General features: G+C 52.8%; 1 protein-coding gene across 4 annotated transcripts in view; it reads right to left on the bottom strand.

The window, feature by feature from the left end:
- Positions 1-16,696, bottom strand: part of SLC43A2 (solute carrier family 43 member 2) — a 41,428-nt gene that overhangs the window by 7,899 nt on the left and 16,833 nt on the right. For 3 of the 4 annotated variants that reach the window (XM_079904819.1, XM_079904818.1, XM_079904821.1), the window contains exons 6-12: positions 7,554-7,646; positions 5,638-5,771; positions 5,352-5,554; positions 4,771-4,917; positions 2,906-2,917; positions 2,163-2,301; positions 671-800 (exon numbers count right to left, since the gene is read on the bottom strand). In XM_079904819.1, the coding sequence (XP_079760945.1) occupies positions 671-800; positions 2,163-2,301; positions 2,906-2,917; positions 4,771-4,917; positions 5,352-5,554; positions 5,638-5,771; positions 7,554-7,646 (858 nt within the window). The remainder of the gene's footprint in view (positions 1-670; positions 801-2,162; positions 2,302-2,905; positions 2,918-4,770; positions 4,918-5,351; positions 5,555-5,637; positions 5,772-7,553; positions 7,647-16,696) is intronic. The other variant, XM_079904820.1, reaches the window with a different exon arrangement.

Below are 16,696 nucleotides of genomic sequence, written 5' to 3'. Positions count from 1 at the left end.
AGCAATGCCATCACTTTTGTCCCTTCCAAGTTCATACATTTGGGGATTAGAACTAGAACACTTCTGTGGACCTAAGGGTGGAGCCAGGCAGGTAACAAAATCTACCTTTCTCAAACTCTCTGCCAAAAGTCAGGTTCCAAAGGCACTGGAAATCTTGTGAGAAGGAATTAAACTTTTGAACCCAGATGCCAAGGGATCGTCGGTCTTGCTCCCCTGTACTGGAGGAGCAGACGTTCCCACCAACGCCACAGACTAGCCAGAGTTCTTTGGACATCAGACTTCAGCTGTTCGAGCGCATGCAAAGCGAGCAGCCACACAACTACACCACGTGGTTCCAGAAACGGTAAGATGATGGTACTCGTGGTAGGTAAGACGCCTAAAGACCGAGAAGAATGATGTACTTTCATAGAGAAGAGTCTTCTGTGAAAGGCAATCTGAGTTTCCTTTACACCTTGCTCCCAGCATCACGCACGTACAGAGCCTGGCAGGTAGGGGGCCCTTTGGTAAATCACAGCGGGCCGGTTGATAGGTTGGTTGGTTGAATTAAACAAATGAAAAGTCACTGTTCTCTTTGCTGAGCGAGCACTGTTCTCTCCCCCATGAAACATCATGCACCTTTCAGTCTCATCACTCCATACCCCACCTGGCTTCTCCCTCTCCCCATACCCACCTGTAGAGGCAGGTTGGGAATGAGGCAAGTCACCCCAAAGCCCACGAGCAGCAGGTTTGTGAAGGCGAAGGCCCGCATGGCGTTGGTGATCTTCTGGATCTGCCGGTCCCGCTTCTTCTTCTTCTCACCTCTGTGGAAACGCAGAGCACACACCAGAGCTGGGGGCTCCCTGGAGGATGGGCTCTCCCAGGAAGCCAGGTCCCGGGAGTCACAGCTTGTGGACAGCGCAAGACTCAGAGACCACCCGCAAGCATGTGCTAGGGACTGTGGGGGCTAGACCAGCACGAGGGACACTCCCCACTGCACCCCCTCGACTGAGCGCGGAGTGTCAACCTCAGTGGAGAGGTCGGACGCGAGAAGGCACGAGGAGACGGGCGTCAACACCCTGCGCTGCTTCGGCGAAGACTGAGGTCCGATGATGGGGAGGGGGGAGGAGGGTGCACCCAGGTCAGGATGTGGCAAAGCCTCCTTCACTACTGGCTCCAACTTCACCTGAATCCTGCAGGGAGCTGACACTAAGCCAGATAATAAGCCAAAAAAGGGAGTGAGTGGATTTCTCCTTGGGCGGCAGGAAGGGGCGAAGGAGAAACGGGTATGCGGCAGATGGAACTGGAATGGGCACCAACAGCCTTCTGGCTGTAGGACCTGACCTACATAACAGAACATTCTCTGTAATTATTTCCCTGTGAATTCGCTATTACTGATTCCAGCCTCAACACCCACAAAGATACCCCACGGACAACTGTATGACATCCAAGGGCTCAGAGATGTGCAGGGAGGCCCAGACCCACCACTTTCTCCCTATGTGACCTCAGGCAAGCCACTCAGACGCCTAGCTTCAGTCCCCTCATCTGCAAAATGGGTCTAACTCATCGAGGTGCTGGGAGGCTTACCTGAGATGTTGTGCATTAAGGGCTTGGCACAGGGCCTGATACAGTAAAGAGGAGCTTATTGTACTAAGGTGGAGTCAGAGAAGACAGCATTTAACTCATCCTCTGATCTTAGAGCCCAACCCTTCTGTAAAGTAGGGCTCCGGTCCCTTGCTTAATTCTCACAGTCATGAACAGATCTATTGACACGTATTAAGGTTAGAGCCGTTTACTACTCACACCCAGTGGAGCAGACCTTGCAGGCAAACAGACCACTCTGAGGATGTCTGCCGGTGTACTACGTGTGCTAAGGACCGCAGAGCAGCCCTAAAAGCAGGATGTTTGATAGCTGTCTGCACAGACCTTCCTCTGGTTTCTCTCCTCCTCTCTTCGAGCTCCGTGCCTCCCCAACTTTTGCATACAAAAAACTTTCCTTACAGAAGCAACAGACCAAAATGTGTGCTGAGCTGAGCGCGGGCAAGAGCAGCTTTGAGCACAGCCCTCTTTCGCCTCTCCTGCTAACTTTAAAACCTAACCCACCCACCCTGATGCTGCCTAACACCTGACCGGTGGGCTTCTCCCTCTGGGGGCCTGGGCCCGGGGCACGAGCTCCGCCTACGCACTGGTTGGCGTCTTTCTCCTCGGGCTCCTCAGGGCCATCTTCACACTCCTTCAGCCTCCAGTCCATGATGTAGCCAATGACGGGGGCTGTCAGCAGGCAGAGCAGCTGGAGCACACCGAAGATGGAGGTGTAGAGGCCCACTGAGGATAAAGACGGGCTGGGTCACGGGGGCTGCCGGCAGAGGCCTGCGGTGGGCGCTGGGCAGAGTCTGTGACCCCACAAGCCCTTCTGGGATCTTCTCCAGAACCGCCCCCTTGTCACTGTGGGTCATGAGGGGAGCCCGGAGACCTTAACCTCTGAAATCAAAGCCACCCTTTTCTTTTCTCCAAAGTCCTCGCCTATTTCCAAGAAACGGCTAACGAAATCCAGTATGTCACAGTGACTTCCCCCAGAAGCTCCAGGAAGTCTCTCTGACTTTGGGAACCACAAAATTACCAATGCCTGGGACTGAGGTTTTGTGTGTGACTGGCCGTCAGCTTTCTGCCTCTAGAAATATACCAGGAAGGCACCACTCACAAGGGCACTGACGTAAGGGCTTCAATCTTCAAAGAGCCTTAAAATTATGATGGGATTTCTCAGACAAACAGAAGCTGAATGTTGACCGCCCCACCCCCAAACACAGGTCTGGCCGAGAGGGACGTCTGGAGTTCAAGGAGAGGTGTTTCTCAGTTGAACAGAGACCGGCTAGGAGAGGATGTCATGTGTTCCCTGACGATCCCCCGTCCCCCACCCCCACTGGCTTACCGGTAGCCATCACTGCATCAAGAAAGCAAAAGTGAAAAAGCAGAGAGGAGTGAGGTCAGCAGCAGAAATGTCACAGGTTATTACAGGGGGATGGGGCACGGAGGCAGACTAGCTCTGGGCCCAGCTCACACGCCATTTCCCACCAAGCCCCGACTCTCAAGAGTGCCCAGCGCGGGTGTCTGCAGACGTTTTCCTGCCGGCTGGGGCCTCACTCATGTGCAGCTGGTGCCTCGTCACAAGCGGGCTGGTAAATCAGGCCTGTGGTGTTTGCGGGGGACCGTGATGGGGAAGCAGTGTGGGTGCAGAAGACCTGGCAGAACCTGGGCCTCGTTGCCCTTGTTCCCTCCGAGGGCAAAGAATCTACCCCACACCCAGCCCAAGTATCTCACTAGCCAGCGCTGGTCTCCCATCCACCTACTGGCCCCCTGACCCTGATAGCCAGACATGTGTGTGTGCGTGCGTGTGTGTGCGTGCGTGTGTGTGTGTGATGTCAGGCACAACTGCTCAGAGGAGCAGGATGGGGAAAACCAATGCCCTGTCAGCTGCAGACCGAATTTCCTGGCCCAACTTCCTCTACTTCTTGAAATTGGCTTTTTGAATGCGGGAAAGAGATGGAAAAAATGCCTCTTGAGCAGCAAGAGTTCTCAGAGAGTAAAAGGCCATGACTCAGCGGCAGGGAGATTTGCCTTCCAAGGGCCAGTGAGGGCCCTTCTCTGTACCCGTCAGAGTCTCCACCTGTCTGGGCCTCAGGGTTTACAATAGAGGGCAAACAGACACGCGAGGTCATCTCTCCCCAAAGTGTGGCACACAGATTTTAATGAATGTTACATAATAAAAGGGTTCCTGGGGTAGAAATCTAGGGGAATATCATTGGACGAAACAAAGCTAAACAGGTGCTTTTTCTTCCTATCTTTGCATTTGCTACAAATTTTTGTGAGAGTGCGTGATAGGATTTTTCCACATTGCTTCACGTCCGAACACCCATTTTTGGAGTAGCACCTGCATTATGTGTGCCTCTTTGTCACCTTCCCCTTTTGCTAAGGCCAGGTTTCTCATCCTCTTTAAAAATGTACAGTGCCTGGCAGATCTTCCCGGGGGGGGGGGGGCGGGGGGGGGAACCAACCCAAACATTGCACACCAATGAGACAGCCCATAAAAAGGATTTACCAGATGTGTTTGTCCCGCTTAGGGATAACTAAAGCTGACTCAGCTCAGGCCCTGAGGAAGTAATGACTTTCTTTGTAGAATCAAAACCTCTCATCAGCTTGTGTGTTCTCTTGGAAAAGTGGCAGGTGGGTTATCAGTTCTGTTTACCAGAAGTAACAAGCCTGGACTGGATTACCCACGAGGAAGGCTCCACCTGGCTCTGCTTCCCGGTTCAGGGCACAGATCCTGTGCAGGCCCAGGAGCCCCAGCCTCCAGCCGCAGTAGCCCAGCCCCCAGCTCGGCCCCCAGCCTCTCCACGCGGCACCCCTGCGGTTTCCCGGAGGATTCTTGGCGTTGGGTTTGACAGATAGCCTTTCAACAGGCTCTCAGGTGGAGTACCGCGTTCCGTGCCGTGTTTTCATTTACGAACACACACGTCAACCGTCCCCCTCAGGCAACAAAAAACACACCCCCACATCCCAAACACACGTAGTTATTTTAGTCCTCTCCTCCCTCCTAAACCGGGAAACTCTGACGGGGACATGAAAGGACAGTTGGGCCCGGCCGTGATGAAACGGCTCTGACACACAATCAGGCCCTTGGACTCTGCCATCTCACAGCCCTGCTGGTCCAGCCCAGCCGGGCAGGGGGCTGAACCTCAGGCGGGCAGGAGTGGCCACCGCTCATGGGCTGCGCCCCGGGGCCTGGAGGCCACCTACCTGCGTCCTGGTCGCCGCTGACCAGGAACTGGAGGATGTTGTTCATGGCGCCCATGTAGAAGATGAGGCGCAGCTGAGTGACGCACATGGTGACCAGGCTGAGCAGCAGGATGGGGCTGAACACGCTCTGCATGAACGAGGGGGCCGCTACGGGGAGAAGAGGGTGCTCAGGGAGAAGCGGGCGGTACCGCCGTGGCCACAGCCCACCCGCCACCCAGGGGCTGGGCGCGTGGGGCTGACAGCCCTGCTTTGCCGACCAAATCATGCTGGATGAGGTGGACGGCTGGACGCAGAGTCAGGTCACCCAGACGTACGAAACAAGCTGGGTGAGACCCTCACCCTTGCTGACCCTTCGTCTGTACGGCAGGCTGGATGGTGCCACCGGCTCTTTGGGGGATGAAATGGGGATTAAGGGAGATGGTACCCACAAAGCCCTCAGCGGGAGCTGGTCCCCCCGAGGGGGCTGCAGCTTCCACATCTGGACCGGCCTCCCCCTCCTTGTTGCTGGGGTGCGGGTGTGGGTTCAGGAGCCCCTGCTGACGGCTCAGGCAGGCTTGGGAGGTGGGGGCCGCACGCGGTACCTGCGGCATCAGGCTGGCACTTGACCTCCAGGTCGACGGTGGACAGGCACAGCTTGTGGCCCTCCTGCAGTGCCGCCTGCTCCTTGGCGTTCCGCATGGAGCTGCCCACGCTGAGGCGGCGCCCGACCGTGGTCACCTGCTTGTAGAACTGCTTCCCAGTGATCTTGTGGTCGAAGCCCAGCCAGCTGAACTTGATCTTCACCCTAGAGGCCACAGGAGGGTGTCTGTCGCGCTGCCAGGGCCCCTCGCCGGCGTAGGGGTGGGAGCAGACCGCACGTCCACTTACGTGTAGTCCATGTCCTCTGGGCCTGGGAAGGGCTCCAGCGGCCAGTTAAAGAAGCAGTTGAGGAAAACCAGCCCGGAGCAGCCGGCCCAGACCACGAGCATGACGATGAAGGAGGCACCGAAGTCGTAGATGACCTGAGAGGCACAACGGGGTAGCGGTTGGAGTCAGGGCAGGGCGGAGGGCAGAGTTAGCAGAGGGAAGCTGGAGCGGGCAGCGGGTAGGGGCACCCAGCAGTCCTGCTCTCCCTGCGCTCAGCTGCGAGGGGAGGCATGGCCCCATCAGCCTGGGTGTTTGGTCGTCAGGCACCTGCATTCCAATAATCTTAGCTCGCCCTGGACCAAATGCCTCCAGCTTGGACCAAATGTCATCTCCTTGGAGAGGCCCTCCCAGACCACCCATCACTGTCACATCACTGGCTCACAGTGAACAGCCCTGGCTGAGGTTTTTGACTTCTTGATTCATTTCCTCAACTGTTACTAGGCCAGCTCCCTGAGGAACCTCCAGCCTCGTCCACTGATGTTCCTCTAGTACCCTGAAGCATACACACGGTAGGGGCCAGAAAAATACTCAAGGAATGAACAGTTGGAAGTCTCGCTTTGCTCCTCTGTGAAATGGGTGTGACACTGGCATGTACCCTCATGGTGTCAAGGTGGGGGTCAAGCGGGTAGAGGGCTCAGCACAGGGCCTGGCAGGTGAGAAGCCTGCAAGCCTGTTAATGTCATTATCGCCATTGATTTCCAGCACAAGAGTCCACAGAGTAGTGCCAGACAGCAGCCCAGCTACCCAGGGAGGGGACCAGCAGTTAGACACGGAGAAGAGGAGGAGGGGGAACCTGTAGGCTCCTCTGCACTCCAGGAGCTCGAGGACCCCTAAAATCCAGACGTCTGGCCCCAGCCCCTGCAAGCGCCTCGAAGTCCAGGCGGCCGGCCTACGTCTTCTTGTTTTGTTTTTTGGCTGCGCTGTGTGGCACACAGGATCTTAGTTACCTGACCAGGGATCGAACCCGTGCCCCCTGCAGTGGAAGCGTGGAGTCTTCACCACTGGATCCCCAGGGAAGCCCCTGGCCCACGCCTTCTGTGACTCCTCCTCCTCTTGCCCTATGGCCTCTCCCTCTTGGACCTCTCAGCAAAGGGGATTTATGTGGTGCTGGTGCCACAGAAGGCAGAAGCCCCTTCTGAAGCCCCTTCAGGAGCAACAGGATTGGGAGCAGGAACTGGGACTGATGAACAGTGAGGTGTTTGCTCCATCCTGACCCTGTGTGACTTCCACAGGCTCCGAATCCTGCCTGGGAGGGAAACAGCTGAACCAACTTGGCTGCGAGCAGCGCTCTGGCAGTGGGGAGCAATATAGCCCAACAGCAACAGGCCTGGGGGTGGGGGGACTAGAGTTAGCTCAGGACTGGGGACAAACACTCACCCCCTTTCTGTCCCCAGGCCTGAAACGCAAAGGCAGCCTTCAGTCACACCTTGCAGTGATATGCTTGGATTTCCCAACCCCCCTGCCCCTCCCCCAACCCCCCCACCCCGCCCCACGCACAGCAGTTTTTTTTTTGTTTTTTTTTTTGTGGTACGCGGGCCTCTCACTGTTGTGGCCTCTCCCGTCGTGGAGCACAGGCTCCAGACGTGCAGGCTCAGCGGCCATGACTCACGGGCCCAGCCGCTCCGCGGCACGTGGGATCTTCCCGGATCGGGGCATGAACCCGTGTCCTCTGCATTGGCAGGTGGACTCTCAACCGCTGCGCCACTAGGGAAGCCCCAGGGTTCTTTTCTTACCCCCATGCTGCCCAGGTGCATCCTGCCCCCAGATGGGGCTTGGCGGAAGGGGGGGCCCCAGCACCCGCAATGACTTCCCTCTTCTGGGAGCGCTGAAGGAGGCTTAAAGGAGGCCTCTGCTCAGACACTGGTACACACGCTCACCTTGACTCCTGGGAAGGTGACTGCTGAGGAGGCATAGGATCCAATCATCAAGGCAATAAACGTGGACCGGAGGTCACCAAACATGTTGGGCAGCTGAAAGATAAGAAGCAAGGGAGACTTCTGCTGAGAGAACAGACAGGGGACGGATGAAAGAGGAGGGGAAGAAAGAATCATGACATCCTCAGGTACCATTTCTTATCTACTCTCCTCCCCGTGTGATTCACGGGGGCATCGGTCCAGGGGTAATCGCAGCTAATTGAAAGTTTTTTCTTCCCAGACTGAGGTTGATAAAGGAAGGGAGGAGAGTAATACAGAACTCAGACTCTGCACATGAAGACAGAGCTGGTAGACTTCCTGGTTGGCAAGCATCCCTCCTCTCTTCTCCGGCACAGGCCAGGTCCTTCTGCCTTTGCAGGGTTACAGGAAGATGCCAGCAAGCACAGCTGGGAGCCTGAGGCAACCCTCAAAGGGAGCAAGCCTGTTAGGAATAAGAATCTATTTGAGGATGAGATCATTTTATAAATAAAAATATCCGTGTCCCAGAAGGACCAGATGTCAGCAAAGGCTGCTTTTCTTGCTGAGAAGAGTAGGTCTCTGGAAGGTGCCAATCAGAATTCTATAGCCCCCAGGGCGGACGAGGGGGCTGGCCCGGAAGTCCTGCGTCTGAATTTCTAGGTCCAAGGAGGGCTTTCCCCTTTTCCATCTGGAAAGAGCAACGGCAAGGGAGGCTCAGGCTCTCTTCCCTGTGAGGCCGCTCTTCCCATCTCACAGCAGCTTGCTCTGGGCCCGTCCAACACGACTGCGAAGCTAAAACCCCCAGTGATTCCATACAAATCCAGACATGGTATAATATGGCAACTCGGTCATGGATCCAAACAGACATGGGGCAAAGCGCATCCTCCTCAAACGGCAGTCCTGGCTGCTCTTGCTAACCTCAGGGGCGCTCGTACCGCTTACTGAAGGTTTCCCAGCCACACCCACAAGGTCCCTGGCATTGAGAATCGCTCCCTGGATCTGCCAACCTGTTTCACTGAACTCAGGTGTTTCTATGGACCTAATATATGTTCCCCTCCTCCTTTGTCTGCAATCATTTTGGGGTTTTATCAAACACAGACCACGTGATGGCTGCCCGCAAGCTAATCTGCTTTTGCTGAACGGAGGCCGTTTGAATGTGTTTATTTACCTGCCCCTCATCATTTCTGCCTGTTCTGACCACAATTAAAAATGAAGGAGGGGCATCATCAAAATTTAAAATGTGCTTCAAAGACACCATCAAGAAAACGAACAGAGGCACAGAAGAGAGAAAATTTGTACAAATCAGCTATCTGATAGGGCACCTGTATCTGCAGTGTATAAAGAACTCCTACAACTCAGTAAAAAAAAAACCACATATAACCATTTTTAAAATGGGCAAATAGGGCTTCCCTGGTGGCACAGTGGTTAAGAATCCGCCTGCCAATGCCGGGGACACGGGTTGGAGCCCTGGTCCAGGAAGATCCCACATGCCGCGGAGCAACTAAGCCCGTGCACCACAACTACTGAGCCTGCACTCTAGAGCCCGCGAGTCACAACTACTGAAACCTGTGTGCTACAGCTACTGAAGCCCGCATGCCTAGAGCCTGTGCTCCGCAACAAGAGAAGCCACCGCAATGAGAAGCCGGTGCACCATAACGAAGAGTAGCCCCCGCTCACCTCAACTAGAGAAAGCCTGCGCGCAGCAGTGAAGACCCAACGTAGCCAAAAAAATAATAATGATAATAATAAAATAAAATAAATTTATTTAAAAAAATGGGCAAATAGACATTTCTGAATAGACATTTCTCCAGAGAAGACATACAGATGGCCAATAACCTTATGAAAAGATACTCAATATCATTAATCATAGGGAAATGCAAATTAAAACTACAATGAGATACTGCTTCATACCCCCTAGGGTGGTTATAATAATAATTAAAAAAAAAACACAACACATAATAACAAACGCTGGTGCTGATACAGAGGAATGAGAACCCTCCTACACTACTGGTAGGAATGTAAAATGGTATACAGCCACTTTGGAGAACACTGGCAGTTCCTCAATTAAACACAGAGCTACCATATGACCCAGATATTTCACTCCTAGGTATATATATACCCAAGAGGGATGAAAATATATGCCCATGTGTACATGAATGTTTATAGCAGTGTTTTTGGTTTTTTTGGCTGTACCTTGTGGCATGCAGGATCTCAGTTCCCCGACCAGGGATTGAACCCACACCCCGTGCAGTGGAAGCGCAGAGTCTTAACCACTGGCCGGCCAGGGAAGTCCCCATTCTTTATAATATACAAAAAGTGGAAACAACCTCCATGCCCATCAATGACTGGATAAGCAAAATGTGGTATATTCACACAATGGAATATCATTCAGCCACAAAAACAAATGAAGTATCGATACATGCTATCAATACAACGTGGATAAACCCTGAAAACATTATGCTAAGTGAAAGAACCAGTCATGAAAGAGCACAAAATTGTACGATTCCATTCATATGAAATGTCCAGAACAGGCAAACCCATAGAGACAGAGAACAGATTAGGGGTCGCCTAGGGCTGGGGTGGAAGCAGCTGGGAGGAATAGGGAGAAATGCTGATGGGTACAGAGATGTGATTTGGGGTGATATGATGGATTCTGGTGATGACTGTGTAACTCTATAAATAAACTAAAAACCATTGAACTGTATACTTTAGGTAAATTGTATGGTATGTGAATTATGTCTCAGTATCACTGTTAAGAAAAAAAAAACATGAATAAGAGACTTGAGATGTTTGGGGATCCCAGGATTTAAAAGGAACATGAATTAATCTATAGTGTATGGCCAACAAAGCCATCCTACGGCATGAAGCCAGGGTGGCTCTCCAGCCTACCAGAAGAAGCCCCAGCACACAAAGATCTCTTCTTCCAGCCCCCCGTGTCAACTCAGTCTTTTCAGAGAGGGTCAGAGGGAGAGAAGGAGCATATGGAAACTCCCCCAGGCAAAGACAGAGGAAATGTGACGTGCTCATGGGGGCCCAGGCACATCCGAGTGAGCACTAAAGGTGCACAACCTCACTCTTTGCACACCTGCCTCCCAGGTATGCTGTGGTTCAGAGGACATGCCTCGGCTTCTGAGCTCACATATTTGGGCTGTGCCACGCTGGCTACTCCAGCAAGGCAGCCTCAGGCATTTCTGGGGCCACATCTGCCCCAGGGAGAATCCAAAGATTAGTTCCACTTGTAAGGAAAGAGGAAACTGTTCTAGCCTGGGATGCCACTCCAGCCTCCACAGGGCATGTGGAGGAAGAAAGGGGTCAAAGAGGGCTTAGAACCCAACCAGAAGAGCAGATGGAGGAGAGAAGCCACTCGGTGCAGTCAAGCCAGGAAACACTTTTGTTGCAGTTGTCACCTCTGGGTAAAAAGAGTGCCCCCAACTTTTTGACAGGGCGAGGGGATACTTCTGAAGAGCAGACTGCTTGCTAGGTAGCCCTTTTCCTTCTACCCTAACCCAAGCTAGAACAGAACAACAGGGGCTTGGGGCTAGTGGGCAACTCTGACCTCACCTTCTGGAGTCTTCTCCCCAGAACTGGATCCAGGACAGGCAAGAACAGGAAGCTGGGAGAGGAGACTGACTTGACATCTGGTCCTGGATGAGACACTTGCCCTCATGCCTGGAAAAGGGCAGTAACCTCCAGCTGCCCTCCTTGCTTCCCTGCCTCTCCCTGCCTGGAACATTCTTTGCAACATCCTGAAAATTCTCCTCTCTAACATGTTATTTTAGTCAGCAGGGCCATTCCTAGGGTGTACAGAGCCTCAGGGCAAACCACGCTATGCAGCCTTCTTACCAACATGTACATCTTGTATTTAAATTACGATTATTTTTCCTGATTAGAAGAGCAATGCGTGTCCATTGTAAAACATCTGGAACAAAGTACACGTAAAGAATGAAATAAAAATTCCCCTGATATAGCCATGTTACCATTTTGATATATTTCCTTTCAATCTTTTTCCCATAAATACCTATAGCTTTGTAACCAAACTGGGATCATATGCTACATATTATTTTATAAACTTTTTCTTTTTTTACTTGATATATTATAAATATTTTGTAATTTAGTATTCATCTTCAACATAATTTGTAACAACTGTCCGGTATTTCCTTTTCTGGATGGTCTATAATTTATGCAACCATTTCTCTGATGTTCTCAGAGCCTTTTTAATTTTTATCATAAATAACATTTTAATGAACATCCTTGAAGATAAACATACATGCATATAGCTATGATTTCCTTAAGGTAAATTCCCAAAAGTAGAATCATTTGGCAAAAGGGAATACACATTTTTAAGTTTTTGTGATACTCTGTGCCAGACTGCCTTCCAGAAAACTTACACCAATTGAAATTGAAAAAACTTACATTTATTGATTGTTAATGACTTTGAACATTTTTTCTATGGTTTTTAAAATCAGTCATTTATATTCCTATTGTCCTTTCTTCCTATGAGGATGTTAATTTGTTCATATTGATTTGGCATAGGCTCTTTATATATTAAAGACCCTCACTGTTTGTCCATATACTGTAGGTATGTTTTCCTAGTTTGGCCTTTAACTTCTTAGTTCGTGGTGGGTTTTTTTTTTTTTTTTTTTTTTAACCAATATAAGTGTTTAAATAGGTAGTCAAAGTCTGTTTCAGCTTTTAGGGACTACCTAACATTTGTGTCAGATGAAATCTCTCTGAAAACAGTATCAAGGATGACCCTGACCAGCGAAACCCAAAGCATAAACATCCTGGCAGTAGTCAATGTGTGGTCACAAAATAGCAAGCACAGGAGACAAGAAGGTTTCCCTGGGGGCATTAATTATTTTTCATATGTTAATACTAATTGTGTTTTATCCTTTAGCTACTTCCTTCCCTTCCTCCCAAAGCTGTCATGCCTGCCAGAGGAAATTTCCCCCATTTGCTGTGCCCAGGAGCAGCTCGATCAGAGGATTTTTCCTTATTATTAAGTTGTATAATAATGTAACATAGTTATATATATATAGTTAATATACTAAATCATATAATAGCATTATTATTATAATAGCAACTATTATTATCCTAAAAGCCCTCAAAACATCCTTACCAGATAGGTGTCACTTTTTTAGAAAAATAAACTTATTCATTTATTTATTTTTGGCTGTGTTGGGTCTTTGTTGCTGCGCGCAGGCTTTCTCTGGTTGCAGCGAGCAGGGGCTACTCTTCGTTGCAGTGCGTGGGCTTCTCATTGCGATGGCTTCTCTTTGTTGCAGAGCACGGGCTCTAGGTGCGTGGGCTTAAGTAGTTGTGGCACGCGGGCTCAGTAGTTGTGGCACGTGGGCTTAGCTGCTCTGCAGCATGTGGGATCTTCCCAGACCAGGGCTCGAACCCATGTCCCCGGCATTGGCAGGCAGATTCTTAACCACTGCGCCACCAGGGAAGTCCCAGATGTCACTTATTACCCTCACTTAATGGTACAAAACTTTAGGATTAGAAAAGTCAAGGGACTCCCCCAAGCTGGTAAGGGTCAAATTTGGAATCCAAAGCAGGTCAAGCTTATGTGCATAGCCACTGGGTTACTCTGTGTCTTGGAAAACTCACATGGCCCTTGAAGGGTACACACTTGATTTGGGGAACCAAGGCAATTACCCTTACCTCTCACACCTCTCTGCGTCCCTTATTAAGCATTCTGTTTGCTCTCCCCACTAGAGATTTCTTAGATCCGTTCCGATGCTCCTTTTAGACCTACCTGCCTCCTTCTCTCCCCTTGACCTTCCTTGGCCGACCTCCCCACAGTCCAGGGCCACACTGTCAGGTGGACTTGCATTTGGCTGTAGACTCTCTCTTGTTTCATCTTCTTGTCTGAGTCTCCTCCCCCACTGGTCTCCACATGGCCCTCCCTCCCTCCCTCCCTCCTCTCTCCTTCTGCCTCTGCCTGACCTCAGCTGCACATAATGGCCACTCAGAAGCCCTGGTGATAGAGTGAGTGGTGGCTGAGTACTGAGCAGAGTGCCCTAGTACCGGCTTGAGGGTCGGGCGGAGGGGCAAGAACCACGTCTTCTGCCAAGTAGGAAGCTGTAGCTGAACTGCAATGACAGATGCGGGGAAAACACTCAGCAGGGGCGGCTTCCTGACCCTGGGCTCACAACTGCACTTGCAGGTGGGGGGCGCAGGCCCCCTCCTGGGCTCTGTGTGCTTCCCACCACCACCCCTGCTGCCTCGGGGAGGACTAGGGCTGGAGGGGGCTCAGCCGGGCAGAACCGGCCCTCCGTGCTGGCCTGGCTCACATGGGGAGGCCATCCCTGCGTGAGCCGGTGGTGACTCATTCTCTCAGCCCCTGGGCTGCACTGTAAACAGGCTGTGTGACCTTCCCAGAGGGGAAAACAGCAGCTGCAGATGGCCCCTCCCCTGGAGTGCTGGCCACAGAGGCTGCTACTGGATGAGAACCACCAGAAGCCTAGCCTCCAGCACGGCGAGGGTGGGCCGTCCTCCTTGGAGGACCCTCTTTAAGATGCCTCTCTTCCCAGGGCCCCCCAACTCAGGCCTGGGGCTTGCTGGCAGGTGGGACAGAAGAGCCACTGTGTAGCCACCTGGCAGCGACTTTCCAAATCAGTGATCTCCTCAGCCCGCCAGCTGGGTCCTCAGGGAGCAGCCGCGTGCCGCGCCGGGTGGGCGAGGGGCTGGCATTCTGGTCCTCAGGCCCCTTCCAGAGGTGAGCCTCGTCCTCAGGTGGCGGCGGTACACACGCAGAGCTCTGTGCAACCTGAGCAGGCCAGGATCCAGGTGCCAGTCTGGACAAGCGGACTCGGCAAAGCCGGGCTCTTTTCTAACCCTTCCCAGCCAACAGCTCCAAGCACACACTGCCCGGAGAAGGTCCTGTGGTCACCTTTCCGCTCCACTGCAGAAGGGGTGAGGCGGAGGGGCTCCACACCCCAGTCACCTCATCCGCTTTCCCAGCCAGGTCCATCCCCGATGTCCCCACTACATGTTCTGTCCACCCCTGAACGAGTCACGTGCTGGGGCAACTTCGGAATGTGGTGCACTCTGACGGGTGAATTTTTCCCAAGCCAATGGTGATCAGCTGACTGCTTTGGGTTCTCAAGGCTCAGAACAGAAACCCAGAGGCAGAGCTGGCTCTGGGCACTGGGAGGGTCCTGCTCACCTGGCACCTGGGGCACGTAGGATGCCTTGGGGACCCTCTCCTGGCCTGAGCAGGAATGCTAAACTCCCACACACACCCCCAGGGGACATTTGCTTCACTGCTGTACCCAGAATCCTCTCCCTCCCCTTCTCTCAGGTGTTTGAAGAGGGATATTTATTTCTCTTCACACCCAGACCCCAACTCCCGTGGGATCACTTCTTCCTCAGGTTCAAAGTAAGTCTTCAATAAATCAAATAGGGGAAGCCCACAGAGAAATTTTTCATTAAGGAGCCTGGCAACATTTTGTCATCACTTTTCTGGGAGGGTTTCAGCTCAGAACTCCCCGTCTCACCCACACTGACAGGGGTCAGAGGAATGAAGTGGAAATGACATGCTCACTACACTGGCGGCATCTGTTCCCATCTCTAAGCAACCCTGGCCCCGGATCGTCGGATGGCGGCCCAGAGATGCCGCCTCCGCCACCGGCTGGTGTTTTCCTCGAGCCAATGAAGCGAGTTAAAGACCTGAGCAAATGCGAGGCCTTGAGCAAACAGACCAGAGTATGCTGTCCAGATGTCCAGGGGGGAGGCTGAGGCTCGGCACCTCGGGGTGTGCCCTGCACCACCAATGACCCGCACCCTCCTCCTCTGAGGGTGTCGCATTGCCCGGGGCCCTCTGCGGCAGGGACCTGGGAAAGCCAGTTCTAGCCATTAAGCAGCCCACCTGGCATGGGATCCAGTCTCTGCCCTAGGGGATGGGATCACCTATGAGTACACACCTCTCCGGCTCTGTAGGAAGGTCTACAGGCCTGTGGGGAAAAGGCATTCTGCCAACTTGGGGCCCCCTCTCCACCAATGGGGGTAGCAGCTCACTGTCTCTGGTCATCTTTATTTATACCACAGCCCATGCAACACAAAACCCCTTGGGACTCAGAAAGTCCCCCAATTAAGATCTCCCTGGCAACATTCCCCCCAGATTCCCAGGTTATTACGGAGTGATTACCCATGGACCCAGAGCTGCTGTAGGAGATTTGATTTAGGAAGCTCCTAAAGGCGACCCTGAAGACTCCTTTGTCCCCCCAGTTAGAACATGGGTGGGAGACCCAAACGGAAAGTACCGTTGTGCTGCTGGCTCGGCGTCTCCGGGAGCCGATCCTGACAGTTCTGCTTTCTCAAAGGCCTGGGCTGTGTCAGAACGAGATTCAGCTCTGCTCAGCAGAAGCCTCGGCCAGCCCAGGAACATTGCCCAAGAGCTCCAGCCCTGCCCTCACTGACCTGCTTCTCGTTCCCCTTTCGGGGTCTGTTCCGGAGAGGCTCCTTATCTGAGGCCTCACAGGACAGAGGAACGCCCAAGGAGGTCCCTCAGGCCAGGGGCAGCGCGGGGAGGAGGAAACAGATGACATAAAAAGCGCTTAGGGGGCTTCCCTGGTGGCGCAGTGATTAAGAATCTGCTTGCCAATGAAGGGGACACAGGTTCGAGCCCTGGTCCAGGAAGATCCCACATGCCGCGGAGCAACTAAGTCCGTGCGCCACAACTACTGAGCCTGCGCTCCAGAGCCCGCGAGCCACAACTACTGAAGCCCGGGTGCCTAGAGCCTGTGCTCTGCAACAAGAGAAGCCACCACAATGAGAAGCCTGCGCACCGCAAAGAAGAGTAGCCCCCGCTCACCACAATTAGAGAAAGCCCGCGCAGAGCAACGAAGACCCAACGCAGCCAAAAACAAATAAATCAAAAAAAAAAAAAAAAAAACACTTAAAAAAAAGGTGCTGGGGCTTCCCTGGTGGCACAGTGGTTGAGAGTCCGCCTGCCGCTGCAGGGGACACGGGTTCGTGCCCCGGTCCGGGAAGATCCCACATGCCGCGGAGCGGCTGGGCCCGTGAGCCATGGCCGCCAAGCCTGCGCGTCTGGAGCCTGTGCTCCTCAACGGGAGACTCCACAACAGTGAGAGGCTCGAGTACCGCAAAAACAAACAAAC

This window comes from Stenella coeruleoalba, assembly GCF_951394435.1.
Source record: "Stenella coeruleoalba genome assembly, chromosome: 19".
In the NCBI taxonomy this organism is placed as follows: Eukaryota; Metazoa; Chordata; class Mammalia; order Artiodactyla; family Delphinidae; genus Stenella; species Stenella coeruleoalba.
This window is presented reverse-complemented; position numbering and strand designations above follow the sequence as displayed.